This window comes from Sebastes umbrosus, chromosome 2 (genome assembly GCF_015220745.1).
Source record: "Sebastes umbrosus isolate fSebUmb1 chromosome 2, fSebUmb1.pri, whole genome shotgun sequence".
NCBI classification, from domain to species: domain Eukaryota; kingdom Metazoa; phylum Chordata; class Actinopteri; order Perciformes; family Sebastidae; genus Sebastes; species Sebastes umbrosus.
The window spans coordinates 16609438-16628587 of record NC_051270.1 but is presented as its reverse complement, the minus strand read 5'-3'; the positions used below and the strand labels follow the sequence as shown (position 1 = coordinate 16628587).

General features: G+C 41.1%; 1 protein-coding gene and 1 long non-coding RNA gene across 5 annotated transcripts in view; one reads left to right on the top strand and one right to left on the bottom strand.

Annotated features, from left to right (window-relative positions):
- kif26ba (kinesin family member 26Ba) overlaps positions 1–19150 on the bottom strand; it is a 105258-nt gene that overhangs the window by 62711 nt on the left and 23397 nt on the right. Inside the window, exon 3 of the mRNA XM_037751182.1 lies at positions 5822–6526. Coding sequence (XP_037607110.1) covers positions 5822–6526 — 705 coding nt within the window. The remainder of the gene's footprint in view (positions 1–5821; positions 6527–19150) is intronic.
- LOC119477222 overlaps positions 1–19150 on the top strand; it is a 71151-nt gene that overhangs the window by 30946 nt on the left and 21055 nt on the right. The window lies entirely within an intron of this gene.

Below are 19150 nucleotides of genomic sequence, written 5' to 3'. Positions count from 1 at the left end.
CGCTCAAGGAGAAGTCTTCTTCTGAAATCTGGGGAGGTGAGGTGTTGCCAGAAGACAACGGTGGGATAGTGAATACATCCATGGTGGAAACGCGAGTGCCAGTCGGGCAGCGTTTGTTGTGTTGGACAAAAGAAAACGTAGCTTAGTGTTATCTAAAAGATTTTCAATGTTATGGAACTGAATATTTAGATGATTTCGACAATGTGGATGAGGTCTTTGAATTCGACGGCAGCCTGTATTTATCTGAGCCAGAGTATAAGTTTTTTTTCTCTGTAGGCTCTTTTCCATAATGTTGTCAGACACTTATAATAACAATCTGCACCCATCAGTGGCAACAACAAGAACTTTTAGTGGACATAACATTTAGGGCTGTCAAAGTTAACAAGATAATAACGCGTTAACGCAAATTTGTTTTAACTCCACTAATTTCTTTAACGCATTAACGCAGTAGATATTTCTGAGGTTGTAGCAGACTCAGTTTTAAAGCTAGAGTGAAGATACTAGTATCATATGAAATCTTAAGGAATCCATTGATACCAACCATGTCATACTAGCTTGTCGAGAAGGAGGTTAAATATTCAAATTATCCAAAGTTACACAAAATTTTAGCATGGAAAAACTGTCATGGCCATTTTCGAAGGGGTCCCTTGACCTCTGACCTCAAGATATGTGAATGAAAATGGGTTCTATGGGTACCTACGAGTCTCCCCTTTACAGACATGCCCACTTTATGATAATCACATGCAGTTTGGGGCAAGTCATAGTCAAGTCAGCACACTGACGCACTGACAGCTGTTGTTGCCTGTTGGGCTTTAGTTTGCCATGTTATGATTTGAGCATATTATTTTATGCTAAATGTAGTACCTGTGAGGGTTTCTGGACAATATTTGTCATTGTTTTGTTATTAATTGATTTCCAATAATAAATATATACAGTACATACATTTGCATAAAGCAGCATATTTGTCCACTCCCATGTTGATAAGAGTATTAAATATTTGACAAATCTCCCTTTAAGGTACATTTTGAACAGATAAAATCGCCATCAACTATGGATAATCATGCAATTAATTGCGATTAAATATTTTCAATTGACAATTGACAGCCCTAGTAACGTTACATTGACGCTGCTCACTTGCCCTTGCAGCTCATTTCGTGGCTGCTGGTTACAGCGTTTTCCTTCAATACTGGACCAATTTCAGAAAGTGTTGTCCCCATTAGTCAATTAGACACAAAAACATGGGAAAATAGGGTTCAGGTTGAAAAATACCTAAGTTACCCTTTAGATTTCAGGCTTGTATGGGGAGAATGAAACAAGAGATGGTGTGTTTGAGTGTGTGTGGTCCTGCCTGCTTCTATCAGGGGGATAGACACAATCTGTAAAACAATCTAAATGCTTACTGCAGCAGAGTGGAGGAGGGAGAGAGAGAGCCTGCCCTTTCAGGATGAAAGTGGGGGAGAGACACACGGACATGGAGTTAGTGAGCAAATGGAAAGGGGTGATTATTTAGTCAACATTAGAGATAGAATTACAGAAACACAGGCAGTGTATCTGAGACAGAGAGGAAAGGAAAAGAAAGCAGAGGACACATGACCTTCTGTAGTTGAGGTATGAGGACGTGACAAAACTACACCTCAGAGCTCAATGCTGTCTTCTTATTGGGAGCATGTGCACTGCTCTCTCATAGAGGAACTCAAGGGGACCTTGGCCGGAGTAATTAATGGAATACAGTCATTGTATTTGCGAGTTTGGCTTGCTAGTGAACTTTTAATTTAGCTGATGAGATGGGAGTGCATGGGCCTGGTGTGCAACTACACTGGAGCAGTTGGGGCATTGCACTCCTTTAACACTGTAGGACTCATGATGGACAGTCGTGGGGAAAAAACGCTGCTCTTTGACTTTCCCCAACCAGATTCATCCTGCCCTTCCAGGGATCGAACTGGCGACCTTCCAGTCACAAGCTTCTCTAACCTTTAGGCCACCACTGCTGCCCAAATTAATCCTAAAGGATATTCAGCTAAGTCTGACAGTGTTTGGCAGTGGAGGTTTAGCTTTTATTTTGTACAAAATATGCCAGGAAAATACTGTAAACCTGTGTGTGTGTGTGTGTGTGTGTGTGTGTGTGTGTGTGTGTGTGTGTGTGTGTGTGTGTGTGCGTGTGTGTGTTGTCTCACATCCTGTTTCCCTAAACAAAACACACACACACACACACACTTAGACACAACAGACAGAAACACGGTAAACACACACAGAGGCACACACTGTATAAACCTGTTTTCAATTAGCTGCTTGAAGGACAGAGCGAGGGCAAAGAGACAATGTTAGATTTGTTTTATCTTGCCAGAGAGAGAGAGAGAGAGAGAGAGAGAGAGAGACACACCACCACAAGAATTTAACATGGAACTATATAAAATCTATTTGAAAATGTTTGTGGCCTTCATCGGCTCACTGATCCCAGTGAGCTACCTGGCAGATTCACACCCAGTCTGGTATAATCAGTCTTCTTTGTTCTGACCGATTCAGCATTTTCCATTTGTCCTACCCTTCTTGTGGGACCAAAAAGAAAAGTCCTAATAAATATAAAATGCGGAGGTTGTCAACTCTTAGATTGCTGACCCAGCACGATTTTAATGTCAGCTACACAATGGCAGACGGGTCGCCTCCGTTCTCTGTTTCTCTCTTTCAGCTCTCCTCTCTGTCTTTTATTGTGCTACCTCTGAATGTGTCTTAAATGGTGATTTTAATCATTAAAAGTGATTACATCAAATAAGACCATACCAGTGTTGCTGTTGGTAGTATTTCTAAATCTCATTTCCCATAAATCCCACTCATTCTGGGTGCAGAGTTTCAATTTAAACCCGACTAATTTTCCCTGCTGTCGTTCCACATGTGTTTGTTTTCTTTTCTGCTTTGCCGAAGAGCGTGAATATGTTGGAAGAGATTTCTCATCTGCCATTATAGACCTACTGAAAGCTCCACTGATGCTACAACATGAACAGCAATCTTCGTTTTGTACAGCAGCAAAAATGTAAATACAGAGGTTTGCTAGTTATCCCAGCAATGTGTCCATATACACTGATCTCTCTATATAAACTGTCTCTTATTCTTTCTTATTCTATAACCTCCTCTTCATCCTCTCTGCCCACATCTCACCATCTTCCAGTTTCTCATTTCTACTTTCCATACCCATTTTTTGATCATCTCTCTGCTCAGCTCCTCCCCCTCTCTTCCTCTCTCAGGGGTGAGTCTAAACGAGGGTGATTTATTATCATGCTCGCTTTCTCCTTTCCTGCTGAAACACCATTAGTGTCAAAGTCACGGCACAAACACTCAGACTCGCTAACATGTTACATCTCCCAACACAGACACTAACTCAAATACTTTATACACAAAACAGAGCCCTTTTGCACACATAGACAAACACGCTTGCACACAGATGCTCACATACAAGTTGTTTAGGCACACACAACACGACACACACATTCAAATATTTACCTTACTTACTTACTTATCTTACAGAACAAAATGTGTAAGTATCATAAACGTGTGTTTGCCACAGAGCTTATTTTCTTGAATAATCTTCAATAATCCAAAACCCAGTAGAAAAATCCCATTGGCTTTTTGTCAAGGGAACCCAGGGTGATGCTAACTTCCTGGTTGGCCTACAAAAATACGTCATCCCTACAGCACTCTATACTAACCCGAAAATAAGAATCGTTGTGTTTTCATTAGCTTAGAATGAGTCCTTCATATCTACATAGGGAGCGGGTCCTCTTCACAGAGACCGCCATGTTGCTCCGCCATGTAGCCCAGAAGGGACAAACCAAACACTGGCTCTAGAGAGAGCCTTTCATGTTTTTATGTTACCTGAAGGCCACCGTAGTTCTCTGACACGCTTGTGAAACTGTGGTAACGTTAGCCGCAGAGTACAAAACTGTGGAACCGCCAGCCGCCGTCTAACTGCCGTTGCTCCTAAAGTAGTAGTAAGTTATTATGGTAAGGATGGCCTCTGAGCGAGGCAAACGGCGTTACCACAGTTTTTCACTCAAACATCGGCTCATACTCAGTCTTGGAAAGGGAGGAGTGAGCGGAGGGGTATTCAGTTGGTTGCAATCTGCAACCACACCACTAGATGCCGCCAAATCCTACACACTGTTCCTTTAAGGATGGTAAAAAAAAATCAACACACTCATGAATGTTGCAGACTAACAACATGAGACAATTCATTAATGTTGGAATAAATTAAAAGACATATAAAAGAAGAAGCTAAATCAATCTTAATTATATAATTGAAAAATTTGGCAACAAGAGAAACGCTCTTTTAGATTTGAACACCTTCACTGTCATTTCCACAAAGACTGGCCAGAATACATGAAGGCTCTTGTGCCTAATTTATTTCTGACCAGTGGGACAAGATAACAAAACAATTCCAGAGATTGTACAAAATAATTTCCACCCACGACTCCATATCTCTGCATCCGACTCAAGTCATGGGCTGAATGAAAATATAAAGAGAGACGGCGAAACAGCAAGATAGAAGAGGGGGTGAATATGAAACAGAGAAAGACAGGAGAAATAATAGGGGAGAAGGAAAGAAAGAGGCATAAGTGTGTGTGTGTGTGTGTGTGTGTGTGAGAGAGAGAGAGAGAGAGAGAGAGAGAGTGAATGAGAGTGAAGGAGTGAAGGGGTACTGGGGGTGTGTGACATAGAGTCCCCAGAGGTCTAATTATCACTGTATGAATTATTACATCTGTAGAACACGTTCATACACACATGTGAACACACACACACACACACACACCTCTGGATCTCCCCTGCAGTCTCAGCTCTCCTGCCTCCCTCCGCACACCTCGAGACCACACGTCACCTGAGGCGTTTTCTCCCTCCTACCATCTTCCTCTCTTGTCTACTCACGATCCCTCTCTTCCCTTCTCCTCCTAAAACCTCTTCTTTTATCTCCATTTTCAATTTGACTCACTTTTACAGTTTGCGTCACGTTTACTCAATTCTTTATGTCCTGCCTCGATCCAGTCGAAAAGGATATTATTCTCCCCCCTCGTTAAGAGATGGTTAACAAATCCAAGAATTCTGAGTTGATTATTGTGTCCTCGTCAGGCCAGCCATTAGGAATTATGGACAGGGGGACAGACTTTCCAAATAGAGCCCCTCATCCATCCGGACTCCATGTCATCTAGTTTCATATGATACCAGTATCTTCACGCTAGCTTTAAAACTGAGCCCGCTACAGCTGGTTTTATTTACTAGTCTGCCTGTAGCTCCTCACCTTTGTACGATCAGCTTCGCCTGTCATACCTGCTGTTTCTTCACATTTTTCTTTGGCCAGAAATTTGGCCACTGCCTCTCTGATCCTGTCATTTTCTGGTTCTCTCTGTACCCTGGTTTTTATTTTTTGAGCCCCTGATCAGGGCTTTCCACAAGTATATAGAGTAGCCAGCCAGTGGGAAACAGTATAGCGAGCTAGGAGCAGATGGCCCATTTCCTCCATGCGGTGTGCTTCCCTCGCCAAACCTCGCCGCTTCCCGGGTCAAATGATGGCCGGGAGGGGTGGGGTATCCGATGACAAATCTATCATGTAAATACATTTAACTTGTATTGTCAGTGATATAGGTAAGTAAGTAAATTGACCTGTGTGTCCGACTCTTATCGAGAGATGCATTCATCTGCAGGTAGCCTGTTACCATTTCTTATAATCATATAAGACCAGAAATAATTAGTTTATTTAGTTTCCATGGTAATATTTGCTATGTCCCCGTGAGAGAAGAAGCTAAACAGATTTTATGTGTGATTGCAGGTATCTTACCTGGTACGGATAGAGTGTAACTCCTCCATTAGTTCGGTTCAGGTGCTGATGGGCCTGCAGAGCTGCTGTACTCAGCACTGCTCCACTCCCGTTACCACTATTATTGCCCGGGCTGTTTACTCCAGTCACTGGTTGCTGTTGGGCACCAGCTTTTCCCGAACTGGGGGACCCATTCCTTCTGTCCACCCCACCTCCAAGCCCTAGGGAGCTGGGCTTGGACCCCAATCTGTGCCCCGGGCCTTGAGGTTGTGGGTTTGTGGGAGCACAGCTGGATGAGGGACTCCCATGGCTGGGGTTAGAAGGTCCGTGGCTCGGGCTGGGCGTCGGGGTCTGGCTGGGGCTTGGGGACGGCGACTGGGAGGACGGGTGTGAAACGGCAGCAGCAGCTGAGGAGGAGGAGGAGGAGGAGGAGGAAGGAAGAAAAGGAGGAATCCAATCCCGTGAACCAGGACCTCCCGGTGCTCCGGATGCTCCCATCGGACCCAGAGCTCCTTGAGATCCATATCGTCCAATGAGACCCGGAGGGGACGAGGGGGGAGACAAATCCCACTGGTCGAGAGTGAGGACCATGCGCACGGCTTCCTGTTTGAGCTGAGTGAGGTGGGTGGCGCAGACATCACAGCGACTGTCACGCTCGTTCCACGCCCGCCGAGAACTGTTGGGCACCTGGAGCTTATCGTGGAGGAGGAGAGACAAGGAGGGATCCTGGAAGGAGAGAGAGAGACAGGAAGCCAAGGTTTAGACCAGTGTCTGGAAGGATGAATGAGAGCAAAATGAGCAAGAATGGCATATTTTGAGCTGCACTGGAGAATGAAACTGAAGGAAACTTAGAGGAGAGGAGATGATATGATAGGCGTGTTGAACAAATCAGGAGTATGAATATTTATAGGAAATCCAAGAAACATTGCCTTGTAGCCCGGGGAAAGATGTGTAGAGAGACACACCCAGAGAAGGACGTGCAAAAGCAAGTACACACACGCACACGCACACGCACGCACACACACACACACTAAATCCTTGGGGTCTAAAGGGTAAAAGTGTCATAGAGGCTGGCAGCAAGGAGAGTCCTTTACAGAAATGAAAACAACTGACCTTCTACTCACTCTCTCTTTTCCTCTCCCTTCTTTCTTTCTCTGCATGAATGTTGCTACAGTACAGCCTGATATTGTGGGTGTCACCTTTGAATCATCTGTAAAGCATCTTGGTGCAATAAATACAGAAAATATAAAAGATAAAACAGCAGCCAAGAGGTTAATTGCTTGACTATCAATTTTCTAGCAACAAGAAATTAAATTAAATGTATTTCCCATTAAAACGGTATAAAACTATTTGATGAGGAGGCAACAGCTCAGTGAAGGTAACACAAGCTATTACTTGTTCATTCATGTTTTAGAAAGGAGTTACAAATATTAAAAGTAAATCTTAGAGAATGTACTGAAACAGCACTCATCAAGTAAACTTTCCCTGACATTTTAATTTTCACCTGCTGTCCATCTTTTCATTTTAAAACCCATTTTTCTGTAACTGAATTAGTAAAGCATGATACTAAGTGCTAATGGTCCACTTACAGATACAAATCTTGGAAGATTTATTAAGACAATATATCAATATATTATACAATATATATATATATATATATATATATATATATATATGTATATATATATATATACCACATTGTTGTGTGTAAGTTGTAGAGCGGCACAATATGAACACACAGCACCACAAATCTGCAGCATAAAATGTGACAACAGTGTTTGCACTGTTATGTATTTCAAGAATAAAAGCTTCTTTCTTTTGCTAAAAAGAAAGTAAAGGAGGCAGTGCCACACAGGACTGACTGTAATACGACATCTCCGAATATGAGTTATAACTGACCTTACCAACATGCACTGGGGCAATAGAGTCATGGACATAAGTCTTGTTTTATGTGTATTCCTGCTTTGTTACTGGTATTATTTTGTTCTGCATTGTGCTCCACAATGTTTCCACACAGTTAGACATCACCAGTGAATGTGGTTGTACTATGAGGGGTGTTGGGTGCATGATTGGAGGAGGTTCCCGAGAGACTTTTAAGTGATAATCATAAGGCTGTCATGAAAATGAAACCTTTCGAAAATCTCTGGAAAAAGGCCCTTTAATTGCATGAACAATTTTCAGCAAGTGAGTTCTGTAGTTAATAATTTAATATGTTTTAGTGTCTAATTAAACACCATGTGCTCTGACTCCATTGGTCTTATTACAGTCAGTCTTAGTTGAGTTTATTTATTTTTACTCACAGTATCTCAGGCGATATGTTGCTGTATATGTTTAGTATATGTAACTCTTCATTATGAAAATGTTGTTGTGATAATTACACCAACTGATCATAATGATTACTCAATAACCTGCATGTCCTTATCTAAGCCATTTGTATTTGAAAATGAGCTAACTGTCAATAAGCTGCACTTTTGCAGGTTTGGGTTTAAGACCTTGTTGCTCAACAACAACAACAGTTCTGGATTAATTTCATGGTCTAGAGATACTCAGAGCGCTGCTTGCACTGGTCGTTGCACCGCCACAAAAGTAGGGCGCTTTATGTGCACAGGCCAACTGGCCAAAGTAATGGACTATAGAGGCTGCCCAAGGTGTAAGATCATGTGTAAGTGGTTTATAGTATTAGAAGATTGGTCACAGTGTGTAAAAAGTGCCAACCTTTCTATTTCTGGGGCATTGCTTTTGTTCACAAACAACTATATTAAAGGGAAACTCCTCAGGCAAAAACATTGCTTTTCATGCACTGGTCAATTTAGAGATTTTGGGCTATTTTGCTTCCTTAACCTTTTCTTTCCAACTACTGGAAAGAAAACATCCAAAATACACATTCAGGTGTTTATTTTACTACCTTTGTCTATTTGCGTCTGTAGATTTAATTTCTCCTAAATTCACCAAAACTTAGCATTAGGTCATGCCTCATATGTATATTTAAATATACAATTTTAGAACACTTGTAATACAAAAATACTTCTCTTAATGAAAGTAATCAACTGGGGATGTTTAATGGTGATATATATTAGTTTTTATCCTAGTCACCTGTAGTGTCTTCAGAATTTATGGAATTTTAAAATCCATATCTTTAAAGGCAGTTTTCTCAAAATGAGTTTTTTCTCATACTCCATAGTCAGAAATCTCCACTTCAGTAGCACTTACATACACTGAACTTTCCAGTTTCACTCCTATCTATATTCTGAACGTTTATATAGAGGGGATTGTTCATATATCATTTATAGCCTGATTTATCGAATATTTTATCCCTAAAAACATGGCGAAGATTTATTATTTTTATGGCTGTTGACAGTTTTTGTGAGTGATAAAAGGAGATGTCAAAAATTCCCTCTGTAAAAACATTACTACACTAATATGTCAACAAAATGAAGCAAGAATTTCTGGCCTGGCTTCATCACGTGTTCAGATTTCTGTTCTGGAAATGTATGCAAATTAGCACATATTTGATAAGATAATGTCTCATTTGGATATTTAAACATAAATTTTCAGAAAACTTGTAATACAAAAAAGAAATGCCTTAATGTAAGTAACCAACTGGGAAAGTTTCATAGCGATATCTATTAGTTAATATTTTTCCCCTATTCACCTGGGGTGCCTTACCTGTGAAACCCATCAAACAGCTTCTGAACACTCCCTCAACCACAACTGTTCCACGTTCACAGATGTGTGCCAGGATGCACATCTGTGAATGTGGCAGAATATTTGACTATTTTTACTCTGGCAAATTCACCTTTTCTGGTGAGCGACAATAACCACAACCACAACACATCTTCTCTGATAAACATCTAAACTGGAAATACAGAATTGCATGTATTATTCTCCCTATCCTTTCTCTCCTTATGTTGGTCTACTGTGTGTTTCCTGCTGTCTCTCTGCCAGTGTTTGGCTGGTGAAGTTGTGTGTATGTGTGTGTGAGTAATCCTAATGTGCTTTCTTGTGTGCGGAAATTCGGATATTTTTCCAATTTGTTTGCGTACTTACAGTATATGTGCCTGTTTGCACAAATGCATGTACAGGTATGTGTTACGTGTGTGTACGTGTGCATGTGTTTTTCCAGACTAATTGGAGCCACAGAGCAAAGCCGCTCTAAATCTCCTGCCACGACTCTCTGGTCTAAATATCAAAGTTAACAAGCTAAACACACGCACACACACACACCGATACACATCTGTGTCTAAAGCACATTTTAACTCCCCTTGAAAATGTTTCTTCCATGTTTTTTCCACGAAGCATTAAGCACTTTATCTAACAAAAGGTCATTAAATAGAACTAGTTTTTCCTTATAAAAGTCTGCCCTGAGACTCTCGGTGGGATTAAAATGACTGAGTGTGACGTTGTGAGCTAATTGTCAGTGTAGGTGTAGTGTTGGTGTATTATCAGCGATTGTGTGTCTCCTTTGGAGCTCTGTACTTCATCAAAACATCAAAACTCATTTGATAACTGTAATTATCTTCCTGCTTTCAACCGGCACACCTCTTCTGTAACACTAAGGCCAGGTATCTGTGCAGGCCCTCGCCCTTTTCTGCACAAATGATAGTTAAAGCAAACTGAGTGAATGGTTACATGTAAAAATCATCTCACGCTATTTTAACTTGAGTTACAGTGAAGACCTTATCTGAAGATATGCACAAGAATATCCACAAGAATAAAAATGTTTTGTTTTATGTTATTCTGTGCACATTCCTCGTACAGATGACATGTAATCTTTTCTCTGTAACTGCTTTCTCTTGAATGACTGCTATTACTGAGCGCTTCTGTGTCTCAAAAACAGAGCCATTACATTCACCATCTTCTCAAAAGCTGTTATCCTAGAAAATATTCCACATTTGCAGCTGCAATTTCCATCTGATTTAACAACAGGAACAAAATAGAATAGTTTAACAACTAACGTATGGCGTAGAGTCAGAGTAATAGGAGCATCGAAACAATAGGAGCATAGAAACAATCTAATTACACATGTTTATCCATACTAGTAGAAAACAGAAACAGTTGTTCAACATACTGGGATTTTATTTGAATATCTCTGTGCATCGTTCCAGGGAACAGGCTGAGCATGATGGGTAGGCATGCTTTGTTTAGTGAAGCTTAATCAATACATGAGTTATGGAGATGAGGCATGTGAATGTGTGTGTGTGCATCTAATCAATAGGCATGTGATGGACACAGCTTATCGCTCATCAGATTTAGACAATCAGACATTAAGAAAGAGAGACAGATGATTGACAGGGAAGACAGAAAAATAGAGGGACCTGTGGGTAAATAATGAGCGACTGACTGGTAGGAAGGAGCGCATCACATATATGTACAGGTCGCTTTCATGCCAACATACATCCTCTCTCCTGTTTACATGGTTTTATATAGTCAGCTGTAGGGTTGGGGAAAAAATGTATACAGCATAGTATCGGGATATTTTGCGTGGCAATATTATATCAATACACAGACGAGTATCGATCTTTTATTATGTAATCTTGCAAATACAATGTCGACTCTAATACAAACAGTTCAGTTTGTCAAGTAAGGGATAACGTACAGCGAGCTGCTCATTGTTATGAAATAAACCCCGACATGGCAATACTGTCGCCCTGAAGGGGTTTATTTCACAAAAATGACCCGTTAGCTGTACATTATCCCGCTTAATACACAGCTACTTACATAAGAAATCAATAATTTGACACAAAAACGGTCCGCCAGAGTCCGACATCACAACTGCGCCCATAGCAACGGTCAATTATACATCGCAACGGTCTGCTATACAGAAATAACAGACCGTAGAATGCCGTGATTGACCAATCAGAATCAAGTATTCAACAAAGCCGGGTAATAATAAAACTTATTGAAGTGAGATGAACAGAGTGAAAACATCTTATTAGATAAAACAGATGTTGACAAACTGCATAATTTGCAGTTGAAAAAAGCGAATAAATCGCAATATATCTTATCGCAATACTCAACATATCGCAAAAAATATTGTGATTTAAGTATTGTGATAATATCGTATCGTGGGGCCTCTGGTGATTCCCACCCCGAGTCAACTGGTTTTTTATCCTCTTCCACGTTGACACAACCTCTCAACTATTAAAAAAAATATTTTAACTTCCACCCAAAGGTCTACCTATCTGTAGATCTAGATGTGTGCATGTGTGGTCAGCCTCATTGGTGGCCCATAATGTAACGAGAGCCTGTTAAAAAAAAAAGAGAGTGAATGTAACGTACTGTCTGCTACAAACACAAACAAGCCTCTATCAATAAGGAGCCTGTTACCTTTCCTCGATCAATACACCGTCTGTGTGTGTCCACACAAAGCAATATTTCATCTAATAGTAAAATGCAGCCTCTCAATGAGAGCGCTGGCTGCTAGGCTATGTCAACAAACCTCAAGACCACAAGATACACTCACACACATATATGCATGGCAGGAGCTCAGACCTTGCCGAGCATCTGAGTGATGTGTGTGTGTGTGTTTATGGATAAAGACTACCTTGTTACTCAGGCAAACTAAGTAGCATAACGAATAGAACGTGTTTTTTAAACATATACATACTGTACACTTAAGGCAGGCAAGCGTACAAACACACACATTCCTGGCTGGCATGAGACACCACACACATTTCAGGCTACAAAAAATAAGCTACCGGTGTGTGTCTCTCTCTCACACACACGCACACAAAACATGTTTGCAGAGTGACACGCATGAGAGGAGGTAGACTGGAGGAAAGAGAGCTGAGGTATAGAGGCAGATTTGAAATGCAGTTTATGAATGCATTTATTCAGTGTTTCACTGTGCGTTCAATAATTGTGCTTAGCCACGGGGTTACGACACATTTTCTGCTGGGTATAAAATTGTGTCTTTTCACATAAGACTTTGACTGAATTTGTTACGAGCGGCTATGGGAGGGAGCAGTAATGATAGCAGCGATAACAACGACAAAACGGCCTCCAGTGCTCTTAAGGAGTTCTCCCTATATGTGACTGAAATGTTCCCTCTAGAAAGAGTCCGTTTCTCTTCATTTCTGAGACTGATACTAAAAGCATTTATTGTAGATGACTGAAAATTGCTCTACTAGGGAACTTTATTGTAGCTGCACTGAAAATATGTAATGTAATGTCAACTACATCGGGGCACTTACTCATGGCAATGGGAGAGATAATGCACCATCAAACAAGGGAGACGAGCGCTGCAACATGTGCACTCCAATGTAGACACAGATTTGTAAGACCAACAGGTGTGTGTGTGTGTGTACGGATTTAAAGGGAAGCATTGTGTTTAGCCCAGTGGGCTATCTCTGGGTTTGAGAAGTGAAGCCAATGTGGAAGTGCCTTAAAATTCTTTCTAATAGCCAGCAGGGGGCGACTCCTCTGGTTGCAAAAAGAAGTCTGATTGTATAGAAGTCTATGAGAAAATGACCCTACTTCTCACTTGACTTTATTCCCTCAGTAAACATTGTAAACATGAATTAATGGTCTCAATCGCTAGTTTCAAGTCTTCTTCAATACAGCATGATGTTCATTTAGTAAATGATGGTCCCATTTAGAGTCAAATAGAACATAAAGCAGGGCATGCTTTAGGGCGTGGCTACCTTGTGATTGACAGGTCGCTACAACGGCGATGTTCGTGTTTTCATCTTACAACTTTAACCCTTTCACAGTGTGTTTTCAGTTCATGAAAGTTAATTATAACCTTTTGGTTTGTCTAAAAATGTCTTATTCAGCGTTTGGTTGTACTTAGCTCCACCCTCTTGTGTCGCTTGGCAGTCCACACGCCAATGGGTGACGTCATGGTGATTAAGTCGACTTCTTATATACAGTCTATGGTTTAGCCATGTTATGGTAAAAAATATGGAAAACAGAGGTGAAAGGGGGACAAGTGCCTTATGCTGCAGAAGTGGTTAGAGTTTTTTTTATGGATGATTTTTCTATTAGAATGATATCCAATGTTAGTGTGGATTTTTTCAGCAAGATTCAATCAATAATTATGTAAAAGGAATCATGACAAAAATATCATATATAAACATATCCCTAATATAAGCCCCAACTTTAATCACTTCATATTAAGTCCTTTTTTATTGTTTTTTGTCATATCTCATCTTCTTGCTACAGACACTGTGTACAGTTTGCAACCATTGCAAGTAAGCAGAGTCTCATTTTACTTACTGTTCATGTCAGTTATTACAAAAGTGTGTTTCAGATAGATAAAACAAACCACTTTGAATAAATTGTGAAAACAATCCCCCTATCAACGACAAAGAGTAGTCCTGATTTTCCTATTTGGAAAGAACTAGAAAAGTCATATTTTTGCCAAAAATTAGTAGAAAAAGGAGTATCTAATCTCTCTTGATCCCTCTGTATCTCCCTCACACTCAAACACACATGCACAGCAGACAGGCGACCGAAGGAGCAATAAAGTGGACATGGTGTTCGGTCCTTGAGATGAGGGCCTTGTTGTTCCAAATGAGCTGAGAGTTGGGGAGCAGCCAAGCTGCCTGATTGAAAAAAAAGAGGAAAAGGAGAGCTTGTGTTTTGAACATGTTTTGAAGAAGAGAGAGACGAGGAGTGTAGGAAAGAGAGATGAAGTTTTTGACACACACACTCTGTCTCTTTGTGCCCTCTCTTTGACCCTGTTTCTCTTCCCACTAAAGCTCCCTTTTTGTTATTCCCAGCTCATCTTTCAGTAGAACAGTATAACTTTGAGTTTACATTCACCATCTGTTTACATTCCCCTGGTCCAAACACACACACATATTCTCTCTCTCATTAGTGGTATAATGTTGCCAGATAAGCTTGAGTTCAGTCCAGGCAAAACAATCTTAAAGAGTTGAATGTGGAAATCTAATTAGAAGCTTTTTTATTTTCCAAATGTTATATTTTACAGTATCAGATTTGCAACAGAATTATAACACCATTTAATGAGATTGTGGTTTGATAAGAATGTCTCATTGTGAACCTTTATATTTCCTGTTCTTTCATTCTTTCATTGCGTCTAACTGTCTCTTCTAAGCGCCTCTTCACCTCCGAGTTCATCAGTATTCTGTAGGTGACTCAATCAGTCTCAGCACCAGCGATAGTCTACGTGTGTGTGTGTGATTCATTTCCTCCTACAAGGGCAGACAAACTCAGCCTCAGCTCTCTACTGTGCGAGGATGGAGTGAGTGACAGAGGGAGAGAAAGCAGATAGACGAAGGCGACGTCCAAGCTAACTGAACAGTGACCTGAGCGACTCTCTTAGTGTGTGGGGGACAGACGGATGCTATTACTGAGATTTGATAAGAAAAGACAGCTCAGCCCCGTTTGTCCATTACAGTACTGTTGTTTTTGCGTATGAGTCCTCTGGAGGTAAAGGGTTCAGGAGAATGGGCTGTCAAACACGACAAGACACATCCTTTTCATACACACACATATGAATAGGCAAACACACACTCTGTCCACCACTGACTGGGTTTAAGGCACACCAGCCTGTTCTCATTCCCAGAGCGCAAATTACCGACACACAAGGCACCCTTTAGTGGTGAGGACCTATTATGCTCATTTTCAGGTGCATACTTGTATTTTGGGTTTCTACTAGAACATATATACATGTTTTAATGTTCAAAGAAGATTTTATTTTTCTCATACCGGCTGTACTGCAGCGTCTCTTTTCAACCTCTGTTTGAAACGCTCTGTGACACTTGACTGGTCAACCGAACCAAACTCTTCGGACTCTGCTCCAGCTCTGCTCTAACTAGCTTTGTTTGAGGGCATGCCAAACTAGGCAGGTAATATGCAAATGTGTTACTTGGTGACATCACCACGTTACGGAGGAAACGGCAGGACTTCAAGCAAGGTGTTTCAGGCAGTTCAGGAGCCGTGTTTCTGTGGTGGAGAGTAACTTAAGTTTCACTTTCACATTACAATCAGCTATTCGTTCGTGTCACATGTTCACAACATTCAGTTTCATTTTCACTTTACAAACGTAGTTTTAAGCCCAACCATGTAATTTTTTCCTAAACCTAAGCAAGTGTTTCCGTTTAATTCACAACGTTCAGAACGTATTTACTGTCATCGAAAAGTGACGCCGAGGGGTCTGACAAAGTGTCAGTATGTGACGAGTTGAGATGAGAACGTGTTGGCCACACTGAACTGTGTGATTGCATCCCACCTCCATTATGATCTCCCTACTTTTCAAACCTTTGTCATTCCCTGTTTTCACTTCTATTATATTTAGCACCAGTTTGTTGCATGACACTAATGAGGAGGATGGCAGATCAGAGAGAAAGGAAAGGACGTGACAGAAAAGGGTCTAATTCTACACGAGGAGAGGAGAGGAGATGAGAGGAGAGGAGAGGAGAGGAGAGGAGAGGAGAGGAGAGGAGAGGAGGAACATGTTCTTTTTCAGTTATAGCCAGTGTGTGCGTGCGTGCGTACGTGCGTGCATGCGTGTGTGTAATCAGTTCCAGATGAGTGACCAAGGAAGGTAAACCTTTCCTCCTCCCCCCATACTCATTTACCTCCTCTCATCTCTCTCCTCATTCATTTCACCACTCCTTGCTCCTGTGTACACTCTGTAATATATACACCACACACATGCCTTTCTCGGCAGGTCTGGGATCAGTGAATTCATGCAGAAGAGATGCAGACGGTCTCTTGCACCTGCTCTGAGAGGACTCACACAAACACACACACACACACACACATACAAATAGTAGAAGGCAGGAGTGTGACAGAACGATAAGAAAACGACGAAGAATGAAAAATGGAAACCGGGCAAAAGACACTGTGAAGAAAATACTATAAATTTCAAGTGTCTTGGTGGCTCATGATCACTTACATCGCTCTCATGATGGAGAATGATAGTGTGTGTGTGTGCGTGTGAATGATTGAGTCTGATGTCTGTGCAGGAGCAAGGTCAATAACACAGAGGTTATAAATGACATCACACACCAAACATATGGATGTGCACACATATGGGACAAATGTTACACTGAAGGGAGGTCAAGCACAGGTCTCTCTCACTACCTCTCCAAAAAACACGCTCTGTCTGTCACTGTCTCTCTCTCGCTTGGTGTTTCCGTCTCACTCTCAGGACATATTATAGTTGCTTGTCAATGTCCAGCTTCTACATTCAAGTATGTAATATACAGGACCAAATGAGATTCTGTCAGCTCGAGACACGAATGCACATCTGGAGACAACTAGTTAAAATTCCACCAATGACAAACAGACACAGGCTTTCATCTGACAACCTGCCCATAACATTTAAGAGTCTTTTAATACCTGGGGTAGAACCGACAACAAGGGTGAAGCAGCACCTTGTTTATAAGTGAAGAAGACATTATTAAGGTGATAGAGCTTGAAAAGCTGGCAGCGTTTTCCACGTTTGATTTACTGCGGCTCTCTGAGTCAAACTGTCATCAGCAAGGGACACATCATTCACCACGCCACGCTCGCTTTTATTAACTAACCACCACTGTAGCCACGGGCTTACTGTCAGTAGGGCATATGCACAGTTGCATTTTCACATTTAAATCATCACATCTAGCTTAAGCAGGTGTTTCTATTAAAAATGACTCCATGTCTAAAAGTCTAAAATGTGCCACAGTTAATGAATATAAAAGAATACAACGTGATGTATTGAATCCCTTTCTTGCTTTATGTGAACATGTTTAAGAACGATAGGTAATTGTGAATGATATAAGCCAATTCTACGAATAACAATAATTATCAATTAAAAGGTGTTGAAATGAAAGGAGAGAGACAGACGGAAAAGGAAGGAGGGACAGAGGGAAGAAGAGGGGTTGTGTGAAGAAGGAGGAATAGAGGAAGGGAAGGGTAGCTGAAATTAGACAGCTGGTTTCATGATCTGGAAATCAAACATGTTCACACCTACCTGATGATGCAGCATGGCCACATCTAACAATAAATATGCTACTTATGTGTACACTTAATAAATATCAAATATGGCACCCAATATGTAGGAAAAACAAGGAAACAACTTAGATTCAGAATCAATGCACATAAAAGTGCTATCCACCGCGCTGATCCTAAATCAACTGTTGTGACACTTTGCAGACGGCAATCATTCTATTTGTGATTTGGCTCTCTGTGTCATTGACATGATGCGGATATACTGTATCTTCTACATTTATATCATCGTCTAAATGAAGAATTAGATGTGACCTGTTTTCTTTCTGTACCAGTGGGTCCCATCCCCAGTGTAAAAGACATCATTTGTATGTATATATATCAGTATGTGTACGAGAATGTGTCAGTGCTATGGATTTGTATTGTTCTGATGTGTTTGTAAGGACTTGACCTGCTGGCAATTGGCTTCATGTGTGTTCGATCAAGCCTTAGATGATTGACTAGGTGCACCAGGACAGCAACTCACATATAGGGTGACCAACCCAGTCACCGGAAAGAAATGTTGGCATTGGATGTTTCTGTAAACCACGGATACGTTGAATGGCGAAGTTTCTGAACCAAAAATAAGTTTCATAAATATGTTTCATATCAGCCTTGTACCACGCTTGAGGAAACGCAATGTCACGTGGTTAACGTTGTAAAACGATTGGTTAGGCTTAGGCAACAAAACTACTTGGTTAAGGTTAGAAAAAGATCATGGTTTGTGTTCAAATAATAATGTAACAACATAACAGCGTAACATAACAACCGTAACAACGCAACAAAACCACTATAGTTGGGTTTAGGAAAGAACTACATGTTGGGCTTAAAACTACTACATTTGTGAAGTGAAAATGACACTAAACGTTGTGCCCAAGGGACATGAACGAACAGCTGATTGACGTGGCGGGACGGGAACACCGGTCGCCTGGATGGAAGCTTTGTGTTTGTTGGACCCTCCTGCCCGCCAGGTGTGTCGCTTTCCGCTATTTAAACTACGTCACTTGCTCTGATCGAATGTAAAACCATCGACATTCAACTTATCCCTTGCTTGCTGAAAGGCTGAGGGTGACTTATCATACATGTCTCGTCTTGCACTGAGGAAAGTCCAACATGGACTGAAACTGCACATTTTTAGCTGCAACCAGCAGCTCTAGCTCACTCTGTCCACACAAATTTCCCGACCCTTTGGCGGCCACAGTTTTCACTCTAGGGGGCTGAAATTTGGCATGGATGTTAAGTGTGTGGGTGTGAAGGTGTGTGTTTGTGTTCATGCCAATAGACCTTTTTCACGGCCGACACTTTGACATGTCATAGTATGAAAAGTGTAGGTGTATTCAATAACATTAGTCTGAATCTCTTCTTTGTTTTCTGTGTGTGAGTCCTCCCTTGCTGCACCACACTTAATAA